Genomic DNA, 16,276 nt, shown 5'->3' on the forward strand with positions numbered 1-16,276 from the left:
CGTGTCTTAACGATCAGTCAACTGCGGGACTAAAAAGAACTGTCAGATTTGTTATTTTATATACATCTTTGAATTATCATGCTCTATTTTTTTACATGATATAAACTGTCATTTTATGATTGCAATAATGTATTCACTTGCAATAACTTAATTCAGAGTATAAATTATAGTCTTTTAGAAAGTTTATCTAAAAGGCAAGTAAGATAATCCATGGATTTTGATTTTCCAATATATCTGCAGTCTTTTGTGGATGTCAAATAATCAGAATTTGAACTATTATTTAGCTATTAGACAAGAAATTCGTAAAAATATTCGTCAATATCAACACAATAAATGAGTAAGAGACATTTAAATTTAAAAGACAATAATTGAATAACCTCTCACTTTTACAACATCTAATTCTCCTGAGAAATTTTGAGCTGTTGTTCGTAGATTAGATTGTTGATCTTTGAGCTCTTTCACATTGCTTTCTAGAGCTGTCATTTTACTTTCAAACTTAGCAACACTCTAAGAATAAAATTAAATGTTTATTTACAGTATTTTTCTAAAAACAGAAATTACTGTATTTTTCACATAAATGATAGTACGTTTTTTTAAAAAATAAACAAATACATCAATTAAAAATTTTATTCAATAAGTTCCAGTATTACCTTTCTTAAAATAGATTGAAAAATACTTTAAACTAGGGGTGCGCTATCTCTTTTAGAAAAAAACATCCCAGAATTTTGAATTGCACATTTAATTTTTTTCTCTTTTTTTAATGAAAAGGAAACTAAAAAAATATCAGTTTTGCATTTTTTGAATTTTAATTTATAATTTTATGTCCAATGTTTAAAATAATTTAATTTTATTGAGTTAACTGATAAAAAAAATTTAGTATCTAGTATATTGATGTTTCTGTATGAAAAATACTATAATTGCTAATATCTGTCTAAATACTTGGACAAGCAAATTGGTCAACCTGCTGTCCAAGTGGCCCTTCTCTTAAAAAGATTGTGCATCCCTACTTTAAACACTTTTAGGTTTTTTAGGTATTTTAGGTGTGAAACTATCTTCCGCAGTCTTACCACCAAACGTTTTTTTACAGTTTCCCGTACGAATGATTTTGCTTTCAAAAAAGATGTCTATAAATTCTAATATAAGGTATAGTGTTTTCTAAACTAATTTTTAGGATCTTCGTCAAACACTTCGGAGGTAAATTAAAGAGGTCGGAAAATCATTGATAGAAATAGAAATGTTACTTAGTGATTTAGTTTCATCACACTAGTAATGATCTTTGTGCTTCAATTATAACAATTCTAATTTCAAGTTGCAGAATTAAAATTTTTAGATCATTCTAAATGAATAAAAATATCATTTCATCAGATACTGTACATTAAATGGTTATTTTCAAAGAGAGATGACCCATCTTGAGTACTCATGGTACAATAAAACTATGAAGAAGCAACACCAACAGAAATCACGCTTTTTAAAGCTGGAACCCAATAGTTTTTAAAAATTGAGTTATCATAAGCAGCAGAAATGAGTTGTATTTTTGAGAATAGATAAGCTTATTTAATTTTGTATAATTATTATTATTTCAAATGATAATATTCCTTTGCATACTATTTGTTTTTGTAAGTTTATTCCAAAGTAAAATACTTAGAGGGAAAATTCAGGAATATTACAATATATTTTAACAGTAGAATGAAATGAAATTGTTTTAGTACATTAACAGGCACAATTTTTTTTCATATTAACTCAAAAAGTACATGACATATACATTCAAACTATACCAATTAGTAAAATAATTTTTCATAGAATTAATATAATTATTTTGTTTTGTTGGTACGAAAAGAAAGACCTAAATGGACATAAAATAGAAATACTTGACTCAGAGACTTAGTTATTGGTCACAGAAGTATATTTTTATCTATTTAATAAGGCATTAAAACTGAATTCTATTGTATTTATTTCAAATATCAATTAATTCATCAAACATTGTGAGATTAATTTAAGAAGAGAGTATTGAAAACAGTATAAAATGGTTTTGAACTGTTTTCTGTAAATGAGGTTCGCTTCATTGTGTATAAGTAATACTTATTTAAATTAAGCCTGTACAAAAATTCTATTTCATATCAATTTTAGTGAATTTTCTAAAAAATACAAAAACTGGGACCAGGAGAAGCTGGCAATAAGCACTTACATTCATCGAAGTAAAAAGTATGCATATAAATCTTAATCTAAAAGTCATTTCTTTAAACCATTATGCATAATTACTTAAACTATTAACACTCAACATACTGCAGCACAGGCCATATTATCACACTGGTAACCTGTTCAGAGATAAAAGAATTATTTTCGCCATCAGTGGATATTTGATCGCCCAAAAGTTCTTTTTTTAAAAAATTTCTTCGACAAATACGGAGAAATTTGGGAATATAGGAGTAAACAGAAGATAGTCGTAAAATACAGGAGTCTTCTTTACAGGTAAACATATAAATAATGACCTTAAAACATATTCCTCCAAAATATAAAGGGCTCCCACCTAAAACCAGAAAAAAAATTTCCCTGACTTGTCCAGACATTTCAAGTAAATTTCAATGAAATCCAGACCATGTTTTATCTATAATAGGGGGTGCACAACCAGAGGAATCTGAACGAAATAAAAAATATTAATTCCAATTTTTTTTTCCTTTAAAAAAATTTGGAAATTTTACATTTATATATTCAAGTTAAAACATCTTTCGATGTTTTAACACATTATTACGAATAGTGAGTAAAGATTCGCTAATTTAGATTACGATTTTTGACGTGGTTTATTTGCGCCAGTATTATAGCATGTCAAGTTATTTTTCAATTGTTGTTTTGGCAATTATTGGTACAATTGCTACAAGGTTTTTAAAGTCCCGATATATTTTATATGCAATAGCGACGTCTTAATTTCGAATCCCACATTTAAGTTAATCACTTTTTGACACGCTTTATTTACGTCGATTTTATTTTAAATATGAAAGGATTTTGATAGATTTGTTTGGTAGTTTTTACTCTGTGATTTAAGAAAATTCTTATATTTTTAATACTAGTCAGAGAGCAGGCAAGTTTTGAATCGTGCATTAAAATAATTACTTTTTACGTGCGCTATTTGCATCGATTTGAACATTAATATAAGAGGTTTTTCGAAAGTGTTTTTTTCTTCTTTTGTGATTTAGAATATCCTGATATTTAAACACAATATTTGCAAATCGCGCAATTCGTTTGCGTTTATTTATTTATTATTTTTTTTGTAATTTGAAAAGTATTTATGTATCTTATCAAAATCGACACCTTCCTGAAGAGAATTTAAAAAAAAACGAGATGAGTAAATTTACATAAAACACGGTCCCATTTGCAAAAAAATAATTCAAAACATGTGCATATTTTTTTTAGCTCCATGAACACGTGGAAGTTTAACAGCACACACTTAAACTATTCTTTTTGCTGTCATAGGCGTTTTAAAAATAATACGTTATGATTCTTCTTGCAATTTAAAAGTCACACATCATAATTCGCATTTACGCAATCTTAAAATTGCACGTCGTTTTAACAATAACGAGATTTGAAAAATCATCCATCGCGATTCGTATCCACGAGATTTAAAATCGCGATTCATGTTCAGTCGTTTAAAAAAATCATACATTGTGAGTCTTCTTCTCGCAATTTAAAAACATCACTATTCGCGCTATTTGAAAACCATGCATAGCGATTTTTATTTGAGCAATTTAAAAATAAATAACACATCGCTATTTGTATTCACGAGATTTAAAAATCAGGAAAGGAAGAACACCGTTTGTGATAGATTCCAAAACTGATGAAGTTATTTACCCTAAGTTTAATACTGCCTACACCAGCTTCTGTCAAAAGGCAGTTTTCCTGAATGAATTTGGCCTGTTAAAAATTACAGAGCAGTTTTCAAACAAAATCATTAAAATTTTTTATTTAATAACTCGAAAAAGCTATCATATGATCAAGTAGATAAAATTATCACAATATTTAAAAACTTTGCAAATTACAGGATAACCATTTCAGATCATTTATGATCATATGCTGGGAAATGATTTCTATATCATTAAATTTTAACTTTAAAAATTTAATCAAAATAAGTTTCAAAAAGTAATGAAAATTTTAATTGATTTTAAATATATATGTGTAAATAGTAAGTGTCATTTTAAAAAAGTATTGGTCATAAGGAATTGAAAGCAAGTATCTTAATAGTTTTTTTTTTTTAATAAGTAAAATAATTCCTTCAAAATAAATGTTTTTTCTTCTTCTTTTTCTTCCCTCTCTCAGCCCCTGCCTCTTATGATTAATTTAAAATAAATGTTTTAAAGTAAAAGTATATTCCCTACTAAATGCTAATTCTTTTTAGCTGAAGGGGTTTCGTGTCAATTTTAATCATTTTTAACCTTTATCTTTCTTTAAATCAAAGTATTTAAATTGCATTTTTTTTAATGACAAAATACTTATTTTTTTAAATTTAAGTCTGTGGACAAATTTTTTAATGTTAAAATTTATGTTTAAATGGACTTAAAATTATGTTAAAATGGAAATGGACGTATTATGTAATATGATAAAAATAAAAATGATTTTTCCAAAATTTTTAATTATTTTAATTTATCTAAAAAACTATTTCTGATAAATTGATTCTGATTCTGTTTCCCCCCCCCTCCCTAAGTAATCAGTTTTGCAGTTTCTCATTTTAAACATTTAAAATTATTCAATTTTATGCAAAGATATTACAAGGTAAACTGACAAAAAGAATTTAGTCTTGAGAACAATGATGTTTATATAACAATTACTACCAACAATTGCTGCCAACATGTCTGTCTAAATATTTTGGCCTGCGGCCTTTTATTGGTAAATCTGCTGAGCATGTGGCCCTTCACTCAAAAAAGGTTGTGCACCCCTAATCTATACCATGTAATTTGTCATTAGAAAACAGAGTCTTTAATTTGTAAGGCTTATTGCGTTATAAGATTTTTAGAAGGTAAAAAAAATCTTTAAATGAGCCAGTTTCCCTAAAATAAGAAATTTTTACAACAAATAATTGTAATAGACATTGGAATTATTGAACTTGAATCTCAATCACTGATTACTGTAACTGATAATTCTAAAATTGGTTATTTTTCTGGAATGATACAAGAATTCTCCAGCTTTTTGCCAGAAATTGCAATCTTTCCTGACTATTCCCTGCTTTTTAAAGTTAAAATAAAATTCCCTGGGAATTCCGGGTTTTCCCAGACCCGAGGGAATCTTGATATCATAAATCTGTTTTTAGTAGCGAAGCAGAATACGGATAATGATATGCAGAATTATTCAATATTAATACAAATATTGAAACATTTATTATTTACCATTTAGGAGACCAGCGAAGCATTTGAACAAGGCTTCACTCAATTCTCTCTCTATTAAAAAATCGGAAAGGCTACTGTTTTGGGCGTACAATTTAACATTACATTTTGTTTTGTTGTGCAAAAACTAAGCAACTTAGAAACTTGAAATTATACAGGTAAACTTGTAGGAAAAAATACTATGTGGGCTGCTCTACAGACAGCAGGAATACAACTTCAGAGTTGAAACTAGGAATGTTGAAAAGGCCTCGCTTGTTTATGCACAGCGTTTTTTTCTTCTTCTTTTTTTTTTGAAATTCCAATTTGTTGAAAGTTATTGCACTTTTAAGGGCTTTTTTATCTTCTTTTTTTTGCTTTAGGTTACATTTTGCTCTGCTGCACAAAACTCTATAATCTACTGTAACAATGTCACTGCCACGGGGGTATTATTTATAAATTTTATCTTAGTTTTTGTTGGTAAGTGTATAAAATTCTTTAAAAGAAAAGATCGATTAATTAAAATAAAATCTAATTTTCCTGATTTAAAAAAAAAAAAAAAATTCAGGAAACTCATCCTTATATCTGATATCCTGAGTAGAGACTGATGTCTAGAAGGGATATATAGAACAAAGTTCACATTAGGTTGGAGAGACAAAATTATAAACTATAGGGGAGAGTGGGGTCAATTGTAACAGGGTACGATTGTGGCAGAGCAAAAATTTCGAGTGTCCGGTTCTAGATTTGGTTCCTAGGTGGCGCACAAGGTGTATTTAATAAATCTACATGCACACTCCTGCTGGCAACCATTTTTATGTACTTTTGAAAAAGTTACACCACAAAAGATATTTTCACGCGATGTAAGTGCTTTTTTTGGCATTAGAATATTATATTGTAACAAAGTAATTTTGTTTAAACAAAGAAAAATTATTATCCGAATATGTAAGTGGACACCTTAATTAACATTTAAAAAAAAGATTAGTTTTGTTAATAAACTAGCATTGCTTTTAACAAATGAAGCTGAAATGGCGTCTTGGGGACAATTGTAACAATAAGTAAAGGGACAATTGTAACAGCTGAAAATAAATAAACTTACGTTTACAAATCATTACTTAACTCTTTAAGAACCACCAATAGTTTCCTGTGTCATTTATATTATGTTGCATGTGCATTATTTTATTTGTCACCTTTCACAGCATAAATTAAAATTTTTAACCCCTTAAAGTTAGAAGTTTAACCCTTTAGGTCTCTGCTCATTATTATTTTTACTCCTAATATATAACTACTATTTTGATCAATAAAAATACGTATATATCACAACTATGATAATATGTATAATTAACTATGTTTTAGTTGAATTTATGAACTGTTACAATTGACCCCGTAAGAGGGGATAATTGTAACAAGTGCACGACTGTCAAAAATTGTTAATAACTAATATAATAACATTTAAAATAATGTATTTACTTTTTTTTCTAGTAGAGGATAGTCTACTTTACTCGTCTGTCAATTAATACTAATAATATATTGGAAGTAAAAAATGTTACAATTGATCCCACTCTCCCCTATCATGATCGGAAATTAAAACGCTGTATCTATATTAGTAATATAAGTTTATAACAATATTGCTAATATATAGATTCTTTGCACAGATTTGGATAAGTGAGTATTAAAAAAATAAAAATCTGTGACTTCGGGAAAACAATGCAAAAAATTTTAAAATTATTCTCTTATTGTCTGTATGAATATTGAATTTATGTGACAAGTTATGTTTTGAATTATGAGGAAACCAGAGACGAAACTTATTCATTTTGCTCCGCAATGCTTTGAAATTGAATGAATACAAGTATCACGATATTTGATTTCTCGAATGTGTGAATACTAATAGGAACATTCACTTTTTAAATCGCACAAAAAACTAGATCATTTTTTTCACAAATTAATAAAAGGGAAAAGTGCCAAAAAATCATTCTCTTATATTTATATGCCACAATATATGAAGAAATAGTTCCCTAAATATTCAAAAAGTCACTATTTTTGAAGAAAAAAAAAGTCTTTAGACACTTTTTTTGCTTAAAAGAGCCGCCATAGTCACCTAGGAACAAAATAGGTGGCAAGTATAGTTTGTCTATGGTAATAACTCCCCCATACAAAGTCTGAGGCCATCTGCTGCTATGGAAACAAGAATAGCACATCTGGAACGAGATAGCTTCTTTTCTCTCTAGGGCTAACACAATAGACTGGAGAAAAAGATTCCCCTTCTCCCGCCTACCAGAGCCAAAAACTTGTCTAAACAGTGACCCCCACCCCTACTTGGGATAGTAATACCACTGTCACCGACACTGGACTAGACGAATTTTCAAGATCAGATAAAAAGATAATACCAAGTTTATCAGATTATATTATTTTTCTTTTATAAGTTAAAGCATACTGTATAAAAAACATTAAATATTTATTAATATGTGTAACTATTATGTGTACAATGGTTACACCTATAGAATTTTTACCAAAGTTTTGGGACACTTTAAGAGTTTAAGACAGTAAAACCAATGTATTCTGTCCAAAATCTTAATCCTGTTGTTCTCAGGGTGTGAAAATATGAGGCAAAATTGTGGCAGAGACTTAGATTAAATATGCAAACATGAAGCTACAGACGGATACATCCGAGCAATACAAAAATCTAGATAGGTCTCCAAAAAATTGAAACTTTAAATACGTAGTAGATCAAAGAATCCTACTCAATTAAAGATCTTTTTACTTTTTTTAAGTCATAGTTAAATATTTATGTCATTCACTACTACATCAGATGAAGAAATGTAACGACAATTTAGCTGCTTTAATGAAAGACAGTTAAATTTTTAAGTTTTTCAAATGTGACATGGGATGAGATTAGCCAAAACGCAAAAAAGCTGAATTTCCACGATAGTAAATTTTACGCAAGCGCAACCCTTTAATAATAAATTCCAGACAGTTTAAGGTAATAAATAATGTCTTGACATTCAATTGTGTACTAATCTATTATTATAAAAACGATTACATTGATACTTAACATTTAGTGAAAATAAAATTACCAATTGAAAAAATAAAGCTGGAAATTATATTTTTCCTCAGTTCACGTAAGAGACAATATCTACTTGAAAAACTACCTGGTTTTGCAAATTAAAAATACTGAGGATATAAATTAATATTTCATTTCTTTTAATAAATACAGTTATGTGATTTATAGCAAATATATCAGTAATATTACTTTTTAAATTATATTGGAAAAAAAAAACTTTAACAATGGACTGAATCATTATGTTCATATTATAGTGTGATCTAACTACAGCCCTCTGAAACATATCAATAACAGTGAAGTAGAAATATATAGTAACTCCTTAACATACAAAAATTGCTATTTTAGTTTGAAAAATTACATGACAATCAGCAACTGCTTAGATAATTGTTTTTTATTTGATAAGAATTTTGCATTTTATAGCATAAATAACAGCAATTATAAATAAAATTTTGATTAATTAACTCTTTAATTAACTCTTTTTCCCCCAATTTTTTTTAATTAAATAAGTGATTGCTTTTGTTTGCTTTATCTCTTATGTTTGCTATATTTAGTCGTTAGTCCATCTTCAAACATCTTGTGACAAATCCTATTTTTTCTTCTTTGCAAGCACAGAATAAGTTTTGAATATATTCCCTTCCAGTTTCTCTGATGTTGTAACACTTACATATACTAATAATCGTCGTTAGAAAAACAGTCACCTTTAAAGTAACTAATTTTAAAAAAATTTACTTCTTACAAGAATCGCGATAGTTGATCTTAAAATTGCGTGAATATGAATAACAATTATGGATTTTGAAATCACATGAATATGAAACTAGATATATGATTTTGAAAATGAGAAAATACAAACTGGGATATAGAAATTTTAAAATGCGTAAATACAAATCACGATTCATAATTTTTAGATAGCGTAAATACGAATCATGATGCGTAATTTTTAGATTGCATAAATAAGAATTATGAATTTAAAACTTGCGTGAATACGAATCGCTACATAAGTTTTTAAAAAGACGTAAATACGAATCACAATATCGGATTTTTAAATCTCGTAAATAAGAATCGCAACGTACAATATTCAAATCGCTTGAATAAGAATCGCAACACGCAAATATGAAAAGCTATGTTTGATATTAAAATCGTTTGAATAAGAATCAAAATATTAGCAGATTCCTGGCTTGGGACCTTTAAAAGGCTTGTCAGAAGCAGCGTCGTTTGAACTATGAAAATCGGATCTATCTGTAGGGCGGGTAAAAAATTCGGAAAATCTTATCAGCTGCGTGTAAAGGGGGTGAAAATAGGTAAAAATGAGAAAGGATTGGTAGATACGTAGTTTGAATTTTCTGCTTCTCTTTGAAAATCGGTGAATTTTCTAAAAAAGCGGAATACTTATAAAAAAAAATGAAATTTTTAGAAAATCTGAATTTTTGATAAAAAAAAAAGCTGAAATTTATGAGATAAAAGTGAAAAAAGCGGAAAAATCCCATCCCTGCATGGTTACAAAAATGTCGCTCAGTGTTTTTTTGTTTTTTTAACCCTTTATTTCCGAAGCGTCACGAAAAAACATCTACATGCAAACTCCGGAAAGGTGTTGTTTCGTGACTCTCCAGGTATATAAGGTGGGGAAGGTAGCTTCGCGGTTGTTGGGGTTCATTGGGGGAGGGGAGAAAATAGGATTGTCAGTTAACATCAATTAGTTCCCTCCCTATGCATTGTTGAAAAGTTTTCTCCTAAGGTTGCTATTCTTAACTTTAAAAATTGCAGGCACGGCTCTTAGAGAAAGCGCCAAACACCAAATTTTATCTTCTAATGCAAACTTCACGGAAAGACACTGTTTTAAATCAACAAATTGACGTATCCTGTGTTATAACGAAATGCTTCACAGCCCTTTTTTATAAAAAATAAATAAATAAATAAGTGTTTTTCAGAATTGATGTTAAAGTATTTACAATTATTTAATCAATAAGAATTTATAATTGTGTCAAATTACAATTAAAACTAAAAAATAGCGTTTTTTTATTCTTCGCGGGAATTCCTAAGAGCTGCTATACTTTAATAATTCTTTTCTCTTAGCCACAAGAGTTTGTCATAGTGCAACCGTTAAGCAAACTTCGAATAATTATGGAACATATATTAATTTCTTCGGTTTAATAATTTTTCTTTGCATTAACACTTTAAATTTCAAAACGAAATTATAATATTTTTCATATCACATTATGAAATTTTATTTTTGAAGCAAAAAAAAAAAAAAAAAAGAACCATTTAATCAACGGCTATGTTCATTTGTGGCAATTTGACTTGTTAAAATAGTGCTAAATATAAGTATATATGAATTAAAAATTTTTTCTTTTAACTGAAATGTAAAATAAACTGTTGCCATATTGGATTTCCATGTCGAGTTTACTGACAAAATAGCCTAAACTGACGAAACTGTACTTCACTCTAACCACATTAAATATTCGCTATTCATAGGAATAAGAAAGTTGTTTAATTAATTCTGTCAAACATTGATTAAAATTTCTTTTACACTTGTTAAAATACATCCATGGTTAAAAAAAATGAATAAATAAAAGAAAGAATAAAAAAAACACTTTTGTATTAGAAAAAAAAAGCGTTTGTAATTAGCGCATACAGAAATTTGTTTGATATTTCAACTTAATTACCTAATACAATTGTTATTCTCAAGTCTTTGGAGGTTATGATGCTTGAGCAATTACCTTATACTTAATTTTTCTTATTAAAAAGTGGAATCAAATTTTAATTACATAGTTTTTCGCGGAATTTTTTTTCAAAACAATATATCTAGTACACAGAGGAAATGTAGTGTTTTATACGTACATATACGAATTAATGTGCTTTTGAGTAGGTACACAAGGAAACCTCAGGAACACTTACATAAAACTTTCGAATAGTCTTCGAATGATAAAGATCAATGCTTTATTGTTAAATAATAATACGCCGCATAAATCGATAAAGGAAAAAAAAAAAAGATTGAAATTGAAAAAGGACTGATTTCTTGTTTTAGTTACTTTTTTAAATTTAAAAATGTATAACAACATTAAAACTTATATTTTTCATTATGATATGCGTCGTTATGTTACTCGATATTGATCGCGAATAAAGAAACTTAGACATTATCTTTTAATATTTTATGGTGCATAAAAATATTGAAAATACAATACATTAATGTCTACAAATTTATTTCAATGTAAGAAAAGATACTAATTTATTCTAAGGAATTTTCAGTATTTCTACTTTTTTCAATATCTTTTTCGTTTATTTTTGTTCAGAAAATGTTTAGAAATAGACGACCTAACGAATTTTCGAAAATGTTTGAAAGCCTTTCATTTGTCATACAAAAATCAAGTTTTTATCGATCAAAATACTACTTTAATTTCTCATTGATTCTCAACCTCATTGATATCAAACCGTTTTAATGTTATTCAAAATGCTAATGATTAATGTTAATATTTTACTAACTTTAAATATTTTCTTTTTCTTTCTTTTTCTTAATTATGCGTAATCATTTTTTTTTTCTTCATAAAAATCATTCAGTGTTCTATTTCAAATTTATATTACTGTGGTAGTACTCCCTTAGGAATATTTCTTTTTTTCGCGGCAAGGGAAAGACTAATGTTTGTAAGTATTCTGAGTAAGGATTTACACAATACGGTTGTCCACTATTTGCTTTACATAGAAAAATTTCACAAAGCTTTTTGACTCCTCTTCACCACAGAGCATCTAAACTATCCTACTAACCCACAGTTACCAGAGGCAGAAATTCTTTCAATACTTGTCTATTCCTTCTTCATTGTTACTTGTGGAATTACAATAGCTGCAGAAATGCATTGTAAGGTATTGCACACAGTAAATGTCACCAAAGAAAAATACACAAAATTCAAACACTTCATTTTCTGTTTTTTTTTTTTTTTTAAATTCAAGAAAAAATTATACTATATTTTTTTTTTCTGGGAGAGAGAGATTAACGATCATAGTAAAAAATAAGGAAAAAACACGGAACACCTTGAGAAAAAGATATAGATAAAACTGATATTGGAGGAAAAAAAGTTAGAGAAATTCATATTCAAACATTGTCACACCCAAAAGGTCGTGCAATTTTCATCAGATTTATAAATATAATATTAACTAAGTACTGTTGGTTTTTCTATGGTGATAAAATTAAAGATATCTAGCCTTTTTTCTATTACACTTTTTCTATTGTATTTAATTAGTTTCTTTTAGTAAATAATGTCTAATAATTCAACTGTTAGTCTCTCTCTCTTTAAACAATAACATGAGTTAATTAAATTTTAATTGTTTTAATTAGGGGAAAATAATATATACTTCAATTTATTAAGTGCAAATTTTTCATGCATTTTCAATTTCATATATACCTCCTCTGATCGACTACGTACCCTAGTTTATGGTGTTTCCCATAGATTTAAGAAAAAAAATAGAAATTTTTTTTATCCACACATAAAAAAAAATATAATTAAGTAAGTAAATAACTAAGCAGAGACATATATTGTTACTAATGCAAAGTAGAAACAGAAAATTATAAGAAATAAACTTCCTCTACTTAGTTATTTTTCTCTCTTCTTAAATTTTTTTTTTCAAAATAAGAAATGTGATTTTTATTAGAAATAATGAAATTTAATGTCTAAAAACTAATACTTAAAAATTAAAAGATTTTAAATATTGTGGGCATTTTTTTTTTTGCTGGCAGCCAATCTTAAAACAGATTAAACAATATTTAGAATATTTAATAAAGATTTTGAAAACAGAACTTTTAAGGAATTTAAAATACTTGTTCAAAAAAATCTAATTGCGCAGAAATTATAATTTAAAACTTTAAAGATTTCAATGATAAAAGAAATTACATTGTATAGTGATATTTAAATTTTAAATCACTTCACAAGATCAACCATTAAATAAATGTAAGCATATTCATAAAATAAATTTATTTCAATGGTACCATTCAATTTAAATTAATTCAAAACAATTTATTCAAAATCTGATGATTAATATTGGTAGACATAAGAAAACTCTATCATATTTTATGTAATCAAATCTTCTTTTTTTTTCTTAAAGAAAATTCTTAAAAAGAAAACAATAGTTGTTTTGCTGCCTTTTCAGCTTTTTTTTTCTCCTTTTTAAATTTTCTTTTTGTTTCTAATAACGCAATTGGAAACAGTTACCCAAGTTTTTTGTTCTGTTTCGATTTTAGCAATTTTAATAAATTTCAAATTTTGTCAATAAATTAATCATTTGAATACAATTTGAAAAAGACTTTAGTCCTAGTCAGTCATAATTTTCCTTTTATTTTCTTTTGAATAACCTCTTTGTCTATGCATGCTTAAATTAAAAAATAAATAAAAATCAACTGTTTCACGAGGGAGGAAACGAGGGGGACTAAGTCTAGTAATTTTCGTTATGAATGAATATGGTCTGCCTTTTTTCTATGTGTTCTAATTTAGGAGAAAGTGCAATAATTTTTCTTCTTATATGAGGAATGGATAAAAATTCTAAAAAATCGTTTCTATTTCAAAAATATTTTGAAAGTTTGATTGTTCTAGACAACGTATAAAAGTATTTACTGTTAGCCTGCAAGAACGAGTGGGAATAATTTTATGACACCATGCATTCTATAAGTTCGTATTCCTGAAAAACTAGGAAAGAAACCTTTTCATCCCTTTCTTATTAGTAGCTTCCTCTATCTATCTTATTCTGTACTTATCTACCTTTTGTGAGTAATTAAAATGACATTTGGGCATTTTCCTTCATCACCAATAGACGTTTTATCATTTCCCCAAATATCTTCCAGTTTGTTCGACCAATTATTTTATTTTTTGGTGGTTGCTGAGTTCAGTGCATTATTTTTTGCTCCCAACTGAATTTTCTTGAATTTGTATACAATGTTCACGAAAAGTTTTGCCACAATACTTACAAGAACTGAGCTATCTAATAAACATCCACAATTTGTACCTAAGACGCTACCTATCTGTGAATGAAAATCAAAAACCTTGCTATGTCATTGATTAGAATCACTAACTACGCGTTCAAATATTAAACGATTTTCGCCTGGAATCAACCAAAGTATAAAATAAAAACTTCTAGAAGTTTTCTAGACTAACGATTTGAGCCTTTTTTTTTTTCCGCCCCAAAACATATGATTTCTGTCTGTAACTATTGTCTCCAATATAGCAAAATATAAAAAAAAAAATATTATTATATACAAACATGTCTGCATTAAAACAATCATATCGAGTATAATATAATAATTTATATTCAAATTATCAGTGAAGTAAATATTATGCTTTAAATTTTATTGCGAAAAAAAACAATGGTACACGTTTCAAATAATTTAGCAATAATTATTCAAAGTAAGTCTAAGACTAAAAGGTGATATATTTCTATAAAAAAAATGTAAATTTTTTTTTGCAACGTATAAATGAAATTCATTTTGCGTCAATCAAATTTTGAATCGCACAATACTTTGGCTAGAGTTGAATAGAAAATATGGCTTAACTTGATATTTCTTTGCGGTTGTAGCAAATTTAATCTTGCACTGATTTTTCTGACATTGCATGTATCTCTTCTTATTTTGTTTTAAGAAATTAGAAATGTTTTTACCTCATTAATTAAATTTAAAAAAAAAAATTATTCAGTGTGTTTATTTATTATTATTATTTTCTTTCAAGATTTAAGTTATTTTAATGCTATTAACCATGCAACATACTACTATTTCTATTTATTAAAATTATTCACGTTAATATTGAAAAAAAGAACATAAATGAAACATTTTACTTTTAAAAAAACTCAACTATCAACAGGCTTTATTTAAAATGTTAATATAACGGAATGGATATTATCACCTTCCCGCTTATCACCCTGGATATTATCACCCTGCTCCAATGTGCTGTTTACTTTATTCATTTATTTAATATTTTAAAAAACTGAGTGTAATAAAAAATACTTTTAAAATTTAGAAAAAGCCTTCCAAATTATTAAAATTAATCAGATAGTATCCTTAATTGTATTAATTTCTTTATCCTTTATACTTTTTTTCTATAGAGAAAATTTAAAAACAACTGAATTACTTTAGTTCTGTTTTATATAAACTTTTGTTTTTGCAACAATAAACAATGCTTTGCACCTATGTGACTTATTAAAGCATTCTAACGTAAGAAATAAATAAGAAAAAGATAATTAATTAGATAAATTAATAACATTTGTAAAATTACGACAGTAATTATTTTTTTTAAAAATTATCTAGGGCGAAATGTTTCTAAAAATATACGAGCAAGAAGGATTCAAATACAGTTTCCGTTTTATTTATTTATTTATTTTTTCGGAGAAGGAGGCCAGCACACCTTGATCGAAGAATATAGTGGTGTCAATCGCTATACAAAAGGGAAAGAATTCCCGATGTGTGTTGTGAATGATTGAGCCGGTTGGAAAGGGTACTGAGTTGAGGCGTGTAAGACGAATACCTGCTGCGTAATGAGAATATAATAATATACTGTACAAAACACTTCTTGACATAAGATAGTAAAAGCTAAAATTTATTTTACTTTGGCCATTTTTGCTGAAAAGGATTGCAACCAGCAAGAAACATTTTCTTAGAAAAATAACAGTTGGGCTTCATTTAACCATGAAGAAATAACCACATTCTTTAATTTATTGTTGAACGTTTACTCAAACAAATTCCGATTCGACGTCAAAAGTGGTTATTGGGCGAAAAAAAGAATCTGTAACTAGACTTGTATTTTAAAACTTAGACTAAATAATATACTTTCAAACTACAAAAGAAAATTCTTTTATTTTTATTAAAAAATGAATTTAAGGAATTCTAACAACTTTGAAATTCTCCATT

The 16,276-nt window shown here is 27.5% G+C and overlaps 1 protein-coding gene and 1 long non-coding RNA gene across 12 annotated transcripts in view; one reads left to right on the forward strand and one right to left on the reverse strand.

Annotated features, from left to right (window-relative positions):
* The window catches only part of LOC147817022 (uncharacterized), a 71,894-nt gene that overhangs the window by 28,997 nt on the left and 26,621 nt on the right, over positions 1-16,276 (reverse strand). For 2 of the 9 annotated variants that reach the window (XM_087154025.1, XM_087154007.1), the window contains exons 1-2: positions 7,497-7,526; positions 385-507 (exon numbers count right to left, since the gene is read on the reverse strand). The exons of 2 other annotated variants lie outside the window; for them this stretch is intronic. In XM_087154025.1, the coding sequence (XP_087010151.1) occupies positions 385-507; positions 7,497-7,511 (138 nt within the window). In that variant the 5' untranslated portion in view covers positions 7,512-7,526. Of the gene's footprint in view, positions 1-384; positions 508-7,440; positions 8,835-16,276 lie in introns of those variants that run through there. 5 more of the 9 variants (XR_015429981.1, XM_087154013.1, XR_015429975.1 and 2 more) reach the window with 4 other exon arrangements.
* LOC147817023 (uncharacterized) overlaps positions 1-16,276 on the forward strand; it is a 40,350-nt gene that overhangs the window by 17,808 nt on the left and 6,266 nt on the right. The gene's annotated exons all lie outside the window — the stretch shown is intronic.

Source organism: Parasteatoda tepidariorum, chromosome 1 (assembly GCF_982258835.1).
Source record: "Parasteatoda tepidariorum strain Cologne lab strain chromosome 1, Ptep-v5.0, whole genome shotgun sequence".
Classification (NCBI taxonomy): domain Eukaryota; kingdom Metazoa; phylum Arthropoda; class Arachnida; order Araneae; family Theridiidae; genus Parasteatoda; species Parasteatoda tepidariorum.